Source organism: Nannospalax galili, unplaced genomic scaffold (assembly GCF_000622305.1).
Source record: "Nannospalax galili isolate Female #2095 unplaced genomic scaffold, S.galili_v1.0 scaffold103, whole genome shotgun sequence".
NCBI classification, from domain to species: domain Eukaryota; kingdom Metazoa; phylum Chordata; class Mammalia; order Rodentia; family Spalacidae; genus Nannospalax; species Nannospalax galili.
In genome coordinates this window covers 3,158,961-3,175,398 of record NW_008352136.1, presented here as the reverse complement: position 1 = coordinate 3,175,398, position 16,438 = coordinate 3,158,961, and the positions used below count along the sequence as shown (strand labels likewise).

Below are 16,438 nucleotides of genomic sequence, written 5' to 3'. Positions count from 1 at the left end.
AGGGGGGAGGGAGGGAGGAAATAGTCACATGCTTCTTAAACAAAACCCTTTCCCATTGGCTTACATCTTTGGATGGCCGTCTGAGCACATCCCCCACTCCACCGCCGTTCCTGAGACCCTGGTTCAGCACTGTGACAATGCACATCAGCAGAGTGTCACACGTCCTCTCAATCCCATCTTCACTGTCTTCATCAGCTGCAGAAACGCAAACATTAAGCAGTGTGATGAGCTCCATTCTGACAATGGAGATCTACTTCCAAAGATCTGCTTCTATCGACAACAGTATGTTTGAAAATTATTTTCTTTATTGTTTTTATTTTATGTACATGAGTGTGTTGCCCACATGTATGTAAGTGCACCAGTGTCATGCAATGTCTGCAGAGGTCAGAAGAGAGCATCAGATCCCCTGGAACTGGAGTTATGGATGGATGTTAGCCACCATGTGGGTGCTGGGAATCAAACCCAGGTCCTCTGCAAGAGCAGTCAGTGCTCTTAACCACTGAGCCATCTCTCCAGCCCTGGGACAACAGGATTTTTGAAGTCACACGACATCTATTTCACACATGACTACACATTACTGACACATGTAGAGACATATGTTTAACTTTCTAAGATTTTTTTTTTTTCCTCTTAGATAGGTGGAAAACGATAGGATGAAAGGGTAAAAACGTAAAAAGGTTAATGCTCATGGTTCCTGGCTACAGTCGGGGAGACAGTAACAGCCACAACCACAACCCACCAGGCAAAGAAAGGTCTACTCATTAAACCCAAACCCATTCAAAGTAGTGAAAATTTCATATAAGTTGGAAATGAGAGTCAGATTCTCTGACACTTGAGGATGAGGAGAAAGGCGTGTTTCCTCACAAAGTCAAAGGACCTCCGGGGTATTGATTTGGGGGTGGCTGGCCACAACCCACATGTCAAATCATGAACATAAAAACAAGCACTGTTGGGGAGGGAAGGAAACATATCTGTCTGTCTGTCTGTATGACCCATGACCAACGCCCGTGTGGCACATTGTTATGAAAAGGCTGATTCTTCTCTTCTGAATACATTTCATTTTATATCCTGTGGAAGATGGATCCTGATATTTTTTAGTCTGAGCTGCCCCTTTTTAAACACGCTGGCAAATCCCCAGCCAGGACGTCTACAAGCAGAGAAGAGTAAGAACAAAGCGCAGTGTTGGAGGCACAGGGGTCTGTGTGAGCTTCCTCACCCCAGAGCTGAACCCAAGGCACCTTCCAGTTTAGAAATCAGAAGAAACAGCACTTCTGTCAGAGGAAGGAGCAATGCGGACAGGGACGGGCTGCTGGTGGCGACAGAGCAGGACAGACAAGCAGTGCACAGGTGCACGCCAGGTGCTAGTTAGGTTCCAACACACGAGGGAGGTTCCGGCATGATGGAGAAGAATTGAGAAGATGCATAGAGTGAACGAGCTTGCTCTGAAGGCAGATTTTCAGTCGAAGCGGTCCGGGAGCTAGTGGCCTGGGCCTGGGATACATTCACTTCTTCATTAGTAACTGCCTGGTCATGTCACAGCAATACTTACTGATGACCCATGTGCCACTTTGGTCAGCAGGCACACAGAAGAGACGGGAAAGAGGTACTTTCCTTCCCTGAGATTTCGGAAATTAGGTCGTTCATTTTCTAAGAGGGGAGGTGGGGAAATCCATGCGCCACACACGCAATTAGCTATGATGAATGGCTGCCGATAAACACATGACAAATGTTCGACATCAACAGCCACCAGAGACATGCAAATCAAAAGTACACTGAGGTTCCATATCAACCCATTGTCAGACAGTGGTCATCAAGGTTTTTTTAAGCTAACAACTCCTGACTAGAATGTGGCAGAAAGGTGACACTTATACACTGCAGGTTGGCATGCAAAGTAGTACAGTGTTCTGGTTTGCTTTACTTTGCTGTGACAAAACGCTCTGACCACTACCAACTTGGAGAGGAAAGGGTTTATTTGGCTTACATCTCCCAGGTCACAGTTCATCCCTCAAGGAGCCCAAAGTAGGAACTCAAGACAGGAACCTAGAGGCAGGAGGTGGAGCACAGGCCATGGAGGAAAGCTGCTTACTGGCTTGCTCCCCTGGCCCCTGCTCAGCCTGCTTTCTTATACAACATAGGCCCACCTGCCCATGGGTGGTACCACCCACAGAGGACTGGGCCCTCCTACATTACTGAAATGTCAAGAAAATACCCCACAGACATGGCCACAGGCCAGTCCAATGGAGGCAATTCCCCAATTGAGGCTCACTCTACCCAGGGGTGTCAAGTTGACACTAAAGCATCCAGCACATTCAACCACTATGGAAAGCACCATAGATGTTGCTCCAAAAAAAAAAAAAAAAAAAAAGACCAATCACATGACCCAACTATACCACCTCTGGGTGTATACCCTTACTATAGAGACACCTGCATACTTGTGTTTACTGAGACACTAGTCACAACCAAATGATAATGTCAGCCTAGGTGCACATCAACAGATGACAAGTGGTTAAAGAAAATAAGCACAGAATAGACTTTCATTCAGCTATAAATAAGAACACACTGCACTGTCCATAGGAAACGGCACGTGATGAGTCGGACTCACAAAGTATCACGTCTTCTCTCATACATGGAATTTAGGAGAGGAAAGCTATGAGGGACAATTAGGGATGTGGAAGGGGAGGGAGGTTAGCAAGGCTCATGGGGGTTGGATACACTCAAAGCACATTAAAGGCAAATGTGGAACTATCACAATGAAGCCCATTAGTATGTTTAATTAATCTGAACTCATAACAAACGCGCTACAAGACAGGGTCACTGACTTCTTAAAATTATTTTTATTTTGTGTGTGAGTATATCTCCTGCATGTAGGTAAGAGCATCTGTGTCGCGCAGTGACCAAGAAGGTCAGAGGCTGTTGGGTCCCCTGGGACTGGACTTACAGATGGTTATTAGTGGCCATGTGGGTGCTGGGAACCAAACCCAGGTCCTCTGCAAGAGCAGCCAGTGCTCTTAACCACTGGGCCATCTCTCCAGCCCCATCACTGACTTTTTTAAAATATAAAAATTAGATGAGTAAAACATTAAAAAAAAAAAAAAAAGATTGGCTGCAAATACACACTAAGACGTCTGGCTTTCTGCGTGGCATGCACACTTGGGGAGGACACTGAGGTCGGCTCAATGTCAGCATCAGTCCAACCATGGTGATTAATGACAGCTGCCCTGGCATGCGGGGCTCATGTAACAGCCTCTACCACCTTGGTGAAAGGCTCTACCTCTGTGAGATAGGTTTCACGCTCGATAGGTCATGTAGGGCTCCCAGACCCTGAATCACTGTAAACCCACAAAGGTAAGTGCCACCTGATGGTCACCTGTGTGATCAGTTGCTCTTCCCCACACCACACTGGCCTGGTTCATTTCACTATACCAAGAGCCACTGGGCTTGGAGCCAGAAATACAAGTGATCAGGATAAAAGGGAACCTTATGATCCCCAGGAAAGGTGGGCCAGCAGATGGGCAAAGCAGCCTAGATATCCTGAAGACAGGGGCCTCTGAACTGAGCATCGAAAGAGCCGTGCCTGGGCAGCAGTCCACCCAAACACATTTGGATAAAATAAGCTGAGCACACACACCTGCATCCATACACAAGGATGGAGACACACACACACACACACACACACACACACACAAACTTAGAACAGTGCTTGGCACATAGTTGGGGCTCAGTGGATGTAACTTATCAATTACAATGGGTGGCAGTTAAATCTTATGAGAAGTCATAGTTTTTTGTTTTTTTGGTCTTTTTGAGACAGGGTCTCTCTGTAGCCCCAGCAGGCCTGGAACTCACTATGTAGACCAGGCTGGCCTTGAACTCACAGAGATTTGCCTGCCTCTACCTCCCAAGTGCTAGGATTAAAGGTGTGCGCCACCACGCCCAGCCCTTTTCTTAATTCTTAAGAAAGTTTTGTTTAAAGGAAGGAATAAAAATATATCCTACTGGATCTGAAGTGGTTCTCTCACATAAGTGTCAGTCTATACGTTTTTAAAAACACTGGCATATTGGGGCTGGAGAGATGGCTCAGCGGTTAAGAGCACCGACTGCTCTTACAGAGGACCTGGGTGTGAGTCCCAGCACCCACATGGCAGCTACAAACATCTGTAATTCTAGTTCCAGGAGATCCAATGCCTTCTTCTGACTTCTGTGGGCACTGCACGACACGGGTGCACTTACACACATGCAGGCAATTCACTACACATAAAATAAAGATAATAAATAAAATTTTAAAAGCACTGGCATATGAACATTTATTGACGTGTCTCTGTTCTGCTTTAATAACTAAATTACTTGTTGTTAAGGCTTCTGAGGAACCAACAGACTGCCACTGAGATGCACGTGGAAGCCAGAGCGCAGCCCAGGTCCTCTTCTTTAAATGCTAACGACAATTCTTCCATTATGGAAATGCTGATCTTAAACTCTTTTAACTAGGGAAAAATTTAGAGACACTGGCTCCCGATGGGAAGCCAACATGCTCAGTGTGAGCTTGACCAGGTCTGGGATCCACGTCTTCTCTATTAAACTAAACACCAAAACGGATTAAAATCGGAATAGCTCATAAATGTTAAACATCTGTGAGCATTTTTATCCCCATGAACATTCAAATGACTTTTGTGCACAAAATAATTGTGATTGTATTTTTAGCTCTGTCTTGAGAAGGCTTTGCTTGTTGAGAGAAGTCGGTTTTGGGGGCGGGGTTAGGTGAGTATTTTTGTCCAGCAGTCTGGAAGGCCTGTAGCAAACGAAATATGTGATTCTGGGGTGTTTTTCAACTCAATGAGTTGCCAGTTACCATCTGAATTCTCTGCCTCTGAGAAAATGAGCTAGCCTCCACCAGCAGGAGCCTTCCTGGGGCTGGCACTCTGCCTGCCAGCCATCTCCAGCCTGCTTATTAGGCCGCTGTGTGTGTCTGGGCCTTTTGTGATCTGTGCCTGCCATCCACAAGGCAGCAAACCAAGGCTGTCACAAATGCACACCAGGGTTCGCAAATTAGAATTTCATCCTGGTCCCAGGCAGAGAAAAGCTATTTTTAAGTCTAAGTGACACAGGTTGCACAATAAACACCAGACTTTGCTTTCTCTCCACTTGCTAAACATCCACACCAAAATGTAAAGGAAGCAAGACCTCAGAGTGCAAATCCATAGAATTAAAAAAATGCATCTAAATATATACAGCCATAATTTAGAGAATGTCAGACTGAGAAGATCAAATTCATATAATTTTTAATCAAATTATCAAAGTTAATTCATGTGGCCAAAATTGAAAGGCAATCCAGAGAATTTCAGGTGAATCCAGTTTCAACCCTTGCATGTCAGGGGTACGAAGGAGGCTGATGCTGGTTTTCCGTGTCTTCAGTCCTGATTTGGGACTAACCCTCATGGAGGAAGCTGTTGCCACCAGCTCCCTGGACTGTACCCATCACACCTCCAGGGCTGAAACACCACCATATCCTTCCTCCATTCTTTCGTAGCTTTCTCTGAAAATTTTCACGTACCCCTCTCTCCCAGCTCTGTTACAGCCCTAAACACAGAGGCTTGCCCTGGGGGAGGACACTGCACTTGGGATGAAAGACTGTCTCCATACGTCTTTAGACAAAGGGAAGACTATGATCTTTGTATAAAAAGTTGGGTGCATAGCATGGAATGGAGGTTTCTACATGAAGCCTTTTGTAAGAGTTTGCATCTGAGTCATAAGTAACATGGAAGCAGCAGACTCTCGGCCTTAAGGGCATCAATACCCGGGGCTGGCTGTTAATGAGCTCTCCTTGGCAGGGCAGGATGCTGAGTGGTCTCCCTGGCCTCTAGCTAATGGGTGCTAAGAGCCCCTCTCCCTAGTTGTTACAATCACATGTGTCTGCATGCATTGGTAAAAGTCTACAGGGAAAGGAGGTGGTGAGGCAACACCAAAACATCAATAGATATATTATGTATTGAAGGAAATTTATATCCAAGAAATTATCCTTGGTAGACCATGTGCTTAGAGAAAACCTACCAGGACATACTCAGACCATGATTTGGTGGGCAGAATTGTAACAGTCCCTAAACTTTGGCTGAGGAATAAATAATTTCTATGGAGTAATGTTTAACTAGGAGACAGTGGAACTTAGGCACAGCCCAAGCTCTGGAATCATGGCTCCCCATCAATGGTTGAGCTGTGTAGACTTGATACTTTCCCCGGTCTCTGCCCTCCATTGGTTTTATACCTAAAATATGAGGTAACCAGTATCTCCGCCTCACAGAGGTGTCAGGTGATGAGATGAGGTCAGGCACATAGTGTGCCCAACCATAGTTCCCAACCTAAAAGCTCATTAGTCCTGATTTCCACTGCTCTGTGTGCCCAGGCACACTGTGGCTCCTCTGGTCTGACCAGGTAGATCCTTCTCATGCTCCGAGTGGCAGCTTAAAACAACTGCTTCTTGGACGGTCTCTCATTCCTGATCCCCTCTAGCCAGGCTCTCTTGTGATTACCAACCACAGCAGAGTTTTAGTATGTACCTTCCCATGCGTCCCTCAGGGTTTATGAGCTCCAAAGGGCCAAGAGCTTGTTTGCTTCTTTAATGTTCTATGACCTTGAACCTACCAGGTAGCTGGCTCAGTCAAGGGTTCCCAAAGAGGAAGGGAGGGGAAGGAAGACCAAAGGGAGGACAGAAGGAAGGGAAGGAGAGGGGGAAAGAGGGAGGGGGGCACTGTTGAATCCCAAAGGAGATGAGGAAGCAGTCCTGGTGACAGTAAGCCAGGCTCAAAGCAGCCACAGAGATCCCAAGAACTTTGTCATTTCACCCAGCCACTTAAACCGTGCCTGAGCTCTAAAATACTGGATAATGACAAGAGAGGAGGGTCATCTGCAGACATGGACTTGAGATATATTCAGAAAACCACAGTGAATGGCTGTGATGCTAACACAATAAACTCAAGTGGGTCCTTAAAAGGATGCTGTGAGGAGAAGGAGGGATCAGGAGCACAGACAGAAGCCAGGTACCATGGTGTTCACCTTTGATCCCAGCACTCCAGAGGCAGAGGCAGGAGGATCTGTGTGAGATTTAGGCCAACCTGGTCTATATAGCAAGTTCCAGGCCAACTGAGGCTACAGGGAGACCCTGTCACAAACAAACAAAACAAAAAAGCATAGATTGACACTGTAGATTAAGGCCGTGCAAGGCAGTTTTGATTGGGAATTTCATAATTTTCTGAAGAATGACAGCTCACTAGTGACATATTTTTTTGTGTGTGTGTGCATATGCGTGTGTGTGGCGGGGGTAATGGTAATTCAAGCAGACGTCAGAATTCAATCTTCCTCAGTCACTCTCATTAGACTGGCTGACCATCGAGCCCAGGGATCTCCTGGCCTCTTCCTCCCCAGGGCTGGGACTACAAGTGTGTACCACTATGTCTGATTTTTATAAAAAAGTGGTTTCTGGGAACCAAACTCATGTCTTCATACTTGCATCGCAAGCACTTTGCCCACTGAGTCACCTCTTTAGACCCATTGTGACATATTTCTACATAACTGAAGAACTTCAAAAAATATGACCATGTCCCTCTGAGAGTAGGTTTCCAGGCAACGTTTCCAGCATCTTTCATGGGAATCCCTAGAGCAGAGGTTGAATTTTTTAAAATATTTTATTTATTACATTTATGTCTATACGTGTATTGCCTGCATGTATGTGAGTGCACCCGCGTCACGCAATGCTGCGGAGGTCAGAGAAGGGCTTCGGATTCCCCTGGAACTGGAGTTAAGGACAGTTCATAGCCACCAGTGGGTGCTGGGAATTGAACCCAGGTCCTCTGCAAGAGTACTCAGTGCTCTTAACTGCTGAGCCGTCTCTCCAGCCCCAGAGGTTGACTTTTCTTTTATCTGTAAAGATCCAGACGAAACTTCTGAGGGTCAATGGATCATATCTAGTTTCTATTAGATCTTTTCTTTCAAAAAAGTCAGAAATGTTATAACCATCCTTAAGCCCAGAGCTATATAAAAACGGGTTATGTGTTGGATGTCTCTCACCTCTGATACGGAGTTTATCAAAGAATGGCATGACAGAGAAGAACCAGGTTTTTGTTTGACAGAATCAGGATCCCACAAGCACCCTTGAGGTTCATGGTGTGTCGGAACACAAAGCTATAAATCACCGTGCCCCACACTCCTAACTCTGCTCACAGGAGAGTCTCTGAAACCCTAGCATTATGGGTTGGGCAGAACTATACAGAAATAAGCGTGTGACTTCATATGTGAGACCCCAAACGCCCAGTTATATGAGCCCAGGATGGGTACTTATGGCTTAACAGCTGACCCATCAAGCAATGGTTTTCTACAAGAGTCTGAAAATGCAGGTCCAGAGCGTGAGGTGGGCAGGGGAAATGGCTCAGTGGTTAAGGGCACATACTGCTCTTGCAGAGGATTTCAGTTTGGTTCCCAGCACCTGTGTCAGGCAGCTCACAATCGCCTGTAACTCCAGCTCCAGGGGAGGCAATGCTCTCTTCCGGCCTCCATGGGAATGCCACACATGTGTCATACACATACAATAAAAAAATATTAAAAATAAAAAAGAGTATGACAGCCTTAGGTTTTTCTGTAGGCTCTGTGACCTCTCCAGCCATGTGTATTTGGCTATGTTTACAGTACCACACATGAGTTCCCTCCCATTCAAGTTCAATTAGGTAACTGTTGATTACCCCCAAGATAAAAGTGTTACTATTTCGGTCACTGTTGTAGTTATTAGGCTTTGAAGTTGGAGGAGGTACATGATCATAAGGAAACAGGGTCTTATGGGCTCCTGGGACATTCCTCATATACATCCACAGCAAAGGTGACAGGCAGCACAGGACCCATCCAAACTCAATCAGACAAAAACCAGCATAGAACTGGGGAAATGGGCAGGAGGCCACAACTTTGGTGAAGAATTCTTGATAGCTGATCACTGCTGGGTGAGGGACAGTTGATCTTCTTTAAGGGAGCAATGCTACACAAGCTGAACAGGCTCCAGTGGATGGAATCACACAGAGGGACATCTGGGTACACAAACTTGACCTGATAGGCTTTCCCACATATGACAAAATGCTCTCCCACATCTGTTAGAGGTGGTGCAGTCTGAAGGAGACCCCTTAGTGTGGGCTGCCATCTGATCACTGCTGGGTGAGGGACAGTTGATCTTCTTTAAGGGAGCAATGCTAGACAAGCTGAACAGGCTCCAGTGGATGAACTCACACAGAAGGACAGCTGGGTACACAAACTTGACCTGATAGGCTTTACCATATATGACAAAATGCTCTCCCACATCTGTTAGAGGTGGTGCAGACTGAAGGAGACCCCTTAGTGTGGGCTGCCACGTGGAAGCACACAGGCGGATCTGCTGTGTTCTCATGGATAAAAATGACTTGAGGAGCAGGATAGCACAGTGACAGGTAGAGAATCCTGTCTGCAGCTTGACTCTTCCCAGTTCTGCTACTCTCTCTCCTTCCACCTCAACCCACCATGAAATCCCTACATCAACCTCCATAGGCCCAATAATATATCAAAGAAAACTTCAGAGGGATCAGGCTCACAGTGCCCTGGAGTTCTCAGTACTGACCTGTGTTTGAGGCTGGTATGGTAGGTGAACAGTTCTCCTTCAGGCAGGCTCCCATCATGGAAGGTAAGGTCATGGTAGGAACTCCATGATTACCTGAGAAGACACAGAGTAGACTGAGGCATAGAGGTACGTGTGCAAATGACAAAATAAACGTAGAGCTATGGAAGCATCTGAGTCAAAGGTGCTCACAGTCTGACTTAGCTGTTTTTCTACAGCCTTGTAGTAAGCTGGTTTGCAACTCTGAACAGTTTTGCCTGTAAAAGCAATTTTATAAATAGAGAATAGAATCACGGGCCAACCCACTAAAAGCTTCTTATACTTTGTATACTTTGTTTGGGCAGGATGGAGGGGCTGTGATAAAGTATTAATAGTACTGAGACTCAAATCACCATGTTTACCAATGTTTCTATGACCAGATGCATTCAAGGTTCTGACCTGGGGTGCAAGGAAAGCCTTTTCCCAGAGCAATGGCGGCCCCCAGCTCAAGCTACCAGGCCCTGTGGCTGAGTAGGGACCATAGGTGGTGGCCCCCAGCTCAAGCTACCAGGCCCTGTGGCTGAGTAGGGACCATAAGTGGTGGCATTTCTCACAATTAAGGATGGCTCCCAGGGAAGGAAGACATCAAAGAGCCCAAGGAAGAGAGAATCATCTGTCAGATTGCTGTTCACGATCTGTCTTTTCTTCCATAGTCGCTGGGAACCCATTCATCTGCTGGCTCAATACCTATTTTGTTGGCCCAGATGGCATAGAAAATAGTGACTTTGAGGATGGAGTGATGGCTCAGAGGTTAACAGCACTAGCTGCTCTTACAGAGGACCTGGGTTCAGTTCACAGGACCCACACGGGGGCTAACAACTGACAATCATCCATAATCCAGTTCCAGGAGACTCAACGCCCTCTTCTGGCCTCCATGGGTATTACATCCACATAGAGTACTTACACACACATGCAGGCAAAGCACTCATATACATAAAAATAAATAAAAAGAAAAAAGAAAAAAAACTAGCGACCTTTCTACTTGTCTGAAACAAAGCTCAAGCCCCCAAAATTGTTTTGGACTCATGGAGGGGGGGAAAGAGGAGAAGGTGCAGAAGGAGGTGTGAAGACCGGGTGGGCAAAGGTGCCACGCAGGCACTGGGGCTGGGAGAGCTGAGTGCACCTGGGGAAGAAGGCCAAAGTGCTCCTCCCATCTCTCCCTGCCCTTGAGGGGCCATGTCACCATCAATACTGACTGGGGCAGGAGTGCATGTCAGGTGGTCAGAGAGAGGTGGAGTTCCAGATGAGCCCGGGTGGCCACCCCCTTAGTAGGTACTTGATGCACCAGGCTAGGCTCTGATAGCTCAGTGTTGGTCAAGGCTTTGGAGCCCTGACAGTCAATGAAGAGGCAGAGCTGTAATTGGAGCTGGATGGACAAAATAACGTGAGGGTTAAGACAACATGATGACTAGAAGGAGACGTGAATTCTAGAAGTAAAGAGTTATTTGGAGAAGGACCTATCTAAAGAGTCATGGGGTTTATGAACATGGACCCACAGCAGGGCACCCAGAGGGCAACTCTATGTGCAATTTATCTGACCAAAGGCACAGAGATCAGCAAAGGTCATAGCAGGCTGATTCACCTGAGCTACCTACCCATCCACTTTCCACCAAATATCACACACTGGTGCAGATGCAAGGTGAGAATTAGAGGTGTGGTCGGACGGCTGATTTGGGTGGGCAGAAGGGAAATGCGCATTACAAGGCCATGGGACGCTCCTGTGGTGTTCTGGGTGAGTGAGAATGAGGAGGGATTGGTGTGAGAGACACGGTCACCTCCACTTGTCAATGGAACTTTCCCTCCTTGGGGTTTTCTAAGACACAGACTGCTCTGGACCTGCTGGAGTGGAAGCATCAGTCTACTGAGCTGCTGATGTCATGGGCCTAGAGATGGAGCTAGTTCTGCTTGGCAGCCTCCAGTCGGCCATGCTCTTCGTGGGTCTCGCCATCCATGTCTGACTCTCCGCCTCCCCGCTTGCTCCCATCTCTGGGATTTCTGATCACCACTTCACAGCCGCCTCCTTTTGTGTCCCAACTGTCACTTGCCCCCTGAGTAACCTCAATAACTTCACTCAACATGTACAGTCAGCTGGGAGTGAACAGCATTCAATAGCTGAAAGAATGAATTTAATGATACGAATCAGCTGAGATCCTGCTGTGGTCCAGAGGCCTTCGTCACCACACAAACTGAAACTGGAGCCCTGGTGTGAAGGACTGAGACGGGACCTTTGAGGGGGCGATGAGGGCTTTCTCCTCATGATGCAATTAAGCCATTCATGTATTACTGGTTTGTCTCAATAGTGGGTCTGTTATAAAGTTGCATTTGCTTCTGCCTCACAACAAAGTGCCCTATGCTGTTAGGACATCGCAGGATGAGCCTCATCAATACCAATCAAATCCCAGTGCCACAGCTGACACTTCTCAGCCTATAGAATCCGGAGCAGAATGAACCTCTGTTCTTTATAAACCACAAAGTCACAAGTAATCTGCTGTAGCAACAGAAAGAAGACTTCAGATAGATACTACTCAATGGGGCTAGAAAAGAAATTTAAAATTTCTAGGGCTTTGTAGGGGCTCCTAATCTATGAAACAAAAACTTATAACCTATGGAAAATCTGGAGTTCAAGCCTGTTAACTGTTCTCATGTGTGACATTTTCATAGTATTTACAAAAGCTTTCTTTAATGGCTTGTTATACAAATGTGCATAAGTATTTTCAGTAAAAAAAAAAAACAGCTTAAAAATTAGGTTTAGTGTTCTTTATTTGTTTAAAAAATTATTTTTTTCTATTTTTTTGACAGGGTCTTCCTGTAGCCCCAGCCCACCTCAAACTCACCATGTAGACCAGGATGGCCCTGATCTCACAGAGATCCACCTGTCTCTGCCTCCCGAGTGCTGGGACTAAAGGCGTGTGCCACCACACCCACCCAGTGTTTTTTGTTTGGTTTGGGTTTTTTTTCTTCCCTATTTCTAAAGAAAATATATTGATATCATAGCACCTGCTTCCTCTTTAAAAATATAAAATATTTACCACAGAATTTTTAAAAACGCAGTAACTACTGTGCATGTTTGATTTCACAAATTATGTTTCTATTTTACAAATGCATTCCCTGCTGAACCACAGAATATGACCAGGCTCTAATCTTGCAAGTCATTAAAACATGCAGATCTCTGAGTGTGGAGAATTTATGATTCCCAAAATCATAAATAAATAGTAAAACTGGAACCCTGAGCCTATGTATAAAACATTTCCTCCAAATATGTAAAACCCGTTGTAATGGTTTGGCTCTTAAATGGCCCCCAAAGGCCATGAACTGAAAGCTTGGTTGCCTGCATGTGGCGCTCAGATCCTTCAGGGGGTGGAGCCTAGTGGAAGTGAGTGAGGTCATTGGGGGTTTGCCCTTTAAAGCAGAACTGGGAACTCCAGCTCTTCCTCTTTCTGTGTCTGCTTCTGACTCACCACAAGGTAAGCAGCTTTGCTTAACTGTGATGTTCTCTGTCTTGTCATGAGCCCAAAGTGAGGGGGCCAAGTGGGCATTAATCCAAAGTCATGAACCAAGGCAAATCATTTCCTTGTATTAAAATGATATTGTCAGGCATTTTATCATAGCAATGAACGGAAGGCTGACCAGCATGCCTGTAAGTCTCAACAAATGCATTATTTAAGGAGCAAACAGGCATTAACAGAGAATACGTCACACTCCTGAAAGCAAAGACTAACATGTTGGTATGAAGTTCGGGAGTTGATACCTTTCACCTGACGTATCTGTTGGTTCTCTTCTGCACTTCAGTCTTTCTGACTCACTAATGGATTTAAATACCACTCAGTCATCCCATAATCTTAAGAAAGATATTACCATACAATGGTAGTTTAATAATTAAGAAATGTTTGTCAAAGGCAAGGACTACCATATAGATTCCTACTAATTAAAGCTTAGCTTTAAGTTAATGGTTTAGTAGAATGTATATCTTTTTGTAATCTTCCTTCTTTGCAAATTGTAGTCACTGCAATTAAAAAAAGTACATGTGTAAAGAACAACAAAAGAATTTAACCACAACAACAAAGGGTATGAAAGATGAAAAACAAGTAGAAATAAATAAGAAGTCTAAATTACAAGGAATACATAATCCTTCCTATCGTGGGCCACACAGGGACCACACATGGATGATGTACGACCAGCACAGTGACATCAAGCAAAATCATACAGAGATTCTGATAAATTGAGTCCTTTAATCATAGGATCGTAAGCATGTCTTCTAAAACATAAACCTGATGGTTTCCAAATCAAAGCATTTATCACTTTTAAATTATTTAAATATAATGCCATCGGTCACATGTGGAATAATGGTTGAATGACGGCTCTTGGCGTGCTACGTATTATTCTTTGGGAGACAGAAAAAAAGACGAGGAAGAATTCCAGGTTGTCCTGCACTGACACTGTGGAGAGCCTTCTGTACGCATTACTGAAACATTCCTTTAAGACTGAGCTTAGATGATGTGGTGTTTGAATAAGAAATGTGTCCCATTGGCTCAAATATTTGAATACTTGGTCCCCAGTTGCTGGCCCAGTTTGGGGGAGCTCGGGGAGCTTCAGGAGGTGCAGTCTTGCTGCAGGAAGCATGTCACTGGGGTTGGGCTTTGAGAGCTCATAGCCTTACCCTACTTTGAGTTTACTCTCTCTGTTCCATGGCTGTACTTCAGGGTGCCAGCTCCCGGCTCCCTGCCCCTGCCTTCCTGCCTACCATCCCCTCTCCGTGATGGACTCTGATCCCACTAGAACTGGAAGCCAACGTAAATCCTTTCTTCTATAAGTTGGCTTTGTCATGGTGTTTTATCACAGCAACAGAAAAGGAACTAGCACAGATGACGGCTCCTGACCCTCCAGTCCACACCGACAGATAATGTCCAGGCTGGTGTTTCAAAGTCCTGGCTCTCGGAGGGCATGTTTATTATGTTCTCCTGGCTGTGATCAAATATCTAGGAACAAGCAACTTGAGGAAGAAAGCATATTTTGGCTAACAGCTTAAAGTGATACAGGCCATTAAGGTGGGCAGCCAGGCTGTGTGAGGCAGCCAGTCAACCTTCAAGGCCCGCCCCCAGTGAGGCCCACCCTCACTTCCTCCAGCAAGGCTCCACCTTCTAAACGTTCCACCAAAATAGCACCACGCGCTGGGGACCAAGTGGTCAAGCACACGAGGCTGTGGAGGACATTTTACCCTCAAACCACAACAGTGGTAAGCAAGGCCATATTTAAAAGGATGGAAGTGAAAGTTTATCGATCAGTATTTGTTTGAAACCCCACAAATACGGTGTGTACAGGTCAGAACTGCCAGGGGAACACACAGCCTGTAACCGCAGCTACCTGTGACTGGAGTTCTGTTTTTCAGTCTATCCACTTCCATGGTGAAGTCGTCCTTCAAAAACAGGAACCCAATGATGGAAAACAGGTAGACCAGGATGAGGGCCAGCACCGCAGTCAGGATGATGGAGCGGCCGTTCCGAGTGACGCTTTTGATGACATTGAGCAGAGTCTCTTCTCTGTACACCAGGTCAAAAAGCTATGGGAATGAAGAAAACCAAAGTAAAGGTCAGGGGCACAGGGCAAAGGGTGGACAGGTGTAACGGTAACTCTTACACAAGCAGAAACCAATGTCTGACTACAAAGGAATAGCGCAGAACACTTTTTAAAATGAACCAAAACGGGGCTACGGAGATGTTCAGAGATTAACAGTGCTTGCTGTTCCTGAACAGGACCTGGGTTTGGTTCCCAACTCCACAGGGCAGCTAACAACCATCCACAACTGCACTTCTAGGGGATCTGATGCCCCCTTCTGGCCTCCATGGACATTGCATGACATGGGTGCACTTACATACATGAAGGTAATACACTCATATACATAAAATAATAAAATATTAAAAGAAACAGAATTGTATTCATTTTCACAGAAGTCTAAATACCTGTTTGATAATGAATCATATCTTTAAAACTGGAGTAACTGAAATTTGTGTTCTGCTTTCTGTGGACAAGACTCAGAATTCCTGTCTGGGCGTCCAATGGTCGTTTAGTTTCACGCATCCTTTCAGAAGCCCCTGCTCTTCTGAGTACTGAGAGGCCGACACATCCTTCCCCTCTAACTGTAGTCTTGCAAATCACTGCTGTGGAGTCTCGCCTTAGGAAACCGCTACTTGATGACAGTCAACTTGTTTTTTTAATTAACTACTTTCCTACCTGTTTATATCCTGGAAAGCACAGCTATTGCCAGAAATAAAGTCAGTAAAGACAAATTCATGAATTCAAACTCAACCTCTAGATTGTTAACGCTTTGCTGCTTCAACTTATTTAAACTCTAAGTTGACACAAGGGTGATTTTTCTTTTCTTTTAACTCAGAGGTGACTCAGTGGATCCTGCAATGTGTCCTTGCAGTGGGCTCTAGGGCGAGCTCCTAGGTTTCAGAAACTCCCAGGATGCTTGTGGGCGGTGCATGTCCGGGGCCGTGTCCTCTGCTCGTAACACCAATTTCACAAACGTAGGGGCATTGACACTGGACTAGTGGGTGGTTCTTTCTGTTTATTTCTGAAAAGAAAATCTCAAGTGTGGGGCTTTTTCTTATTGAGAACAAAGGAATGGCATTTGTCGGCACAGTAAGGAAAGCATTTTGATTTTAGGAGTGGGTAATGGGGACTGAACCCAGGTCCTCATGCACACCAGTCAAGGGTTAAACCACTTTGCTACACTCCTCATACTAAAAAGCTTCTAAATATAAAATATTAACTCCTGTTTGGTAT

General features: G+C 45.5%; 1 protein-coding gene across 2 annotated transcripts in view; it reads right to left on the bottom strand.

Moving 5' to 3' along the window:
* LOC103746716 (inositol 1,4,5-trisphosphate receptor type 2) overlaps positions 1–16,438 on the bottom strand; it is a 214,359-nt gene that overhangs the window by 62,212 nt on the left and 135,709 nt on the right. For both annotated transcript variants that reach the window (XM_008849006.3, XM_029554025.1), the window contains exons 15-17: positions 15,014–15,209; positions 9,617–9,709; positions 65–195 (exon numbers count right to left, since the gene is read on the bottom strand). In XM_008849006.3, coding sequence (XP_008847228.2) covers positions 65–195; positions 9,617–9,709; positions 15,014–15,209 — 420 coding nt within the window. The remainder of the gene's footprint in view (positions 1–64; positions 196–9,616; positions 9,710–15,013; positions 15,210–16,438) is intronic.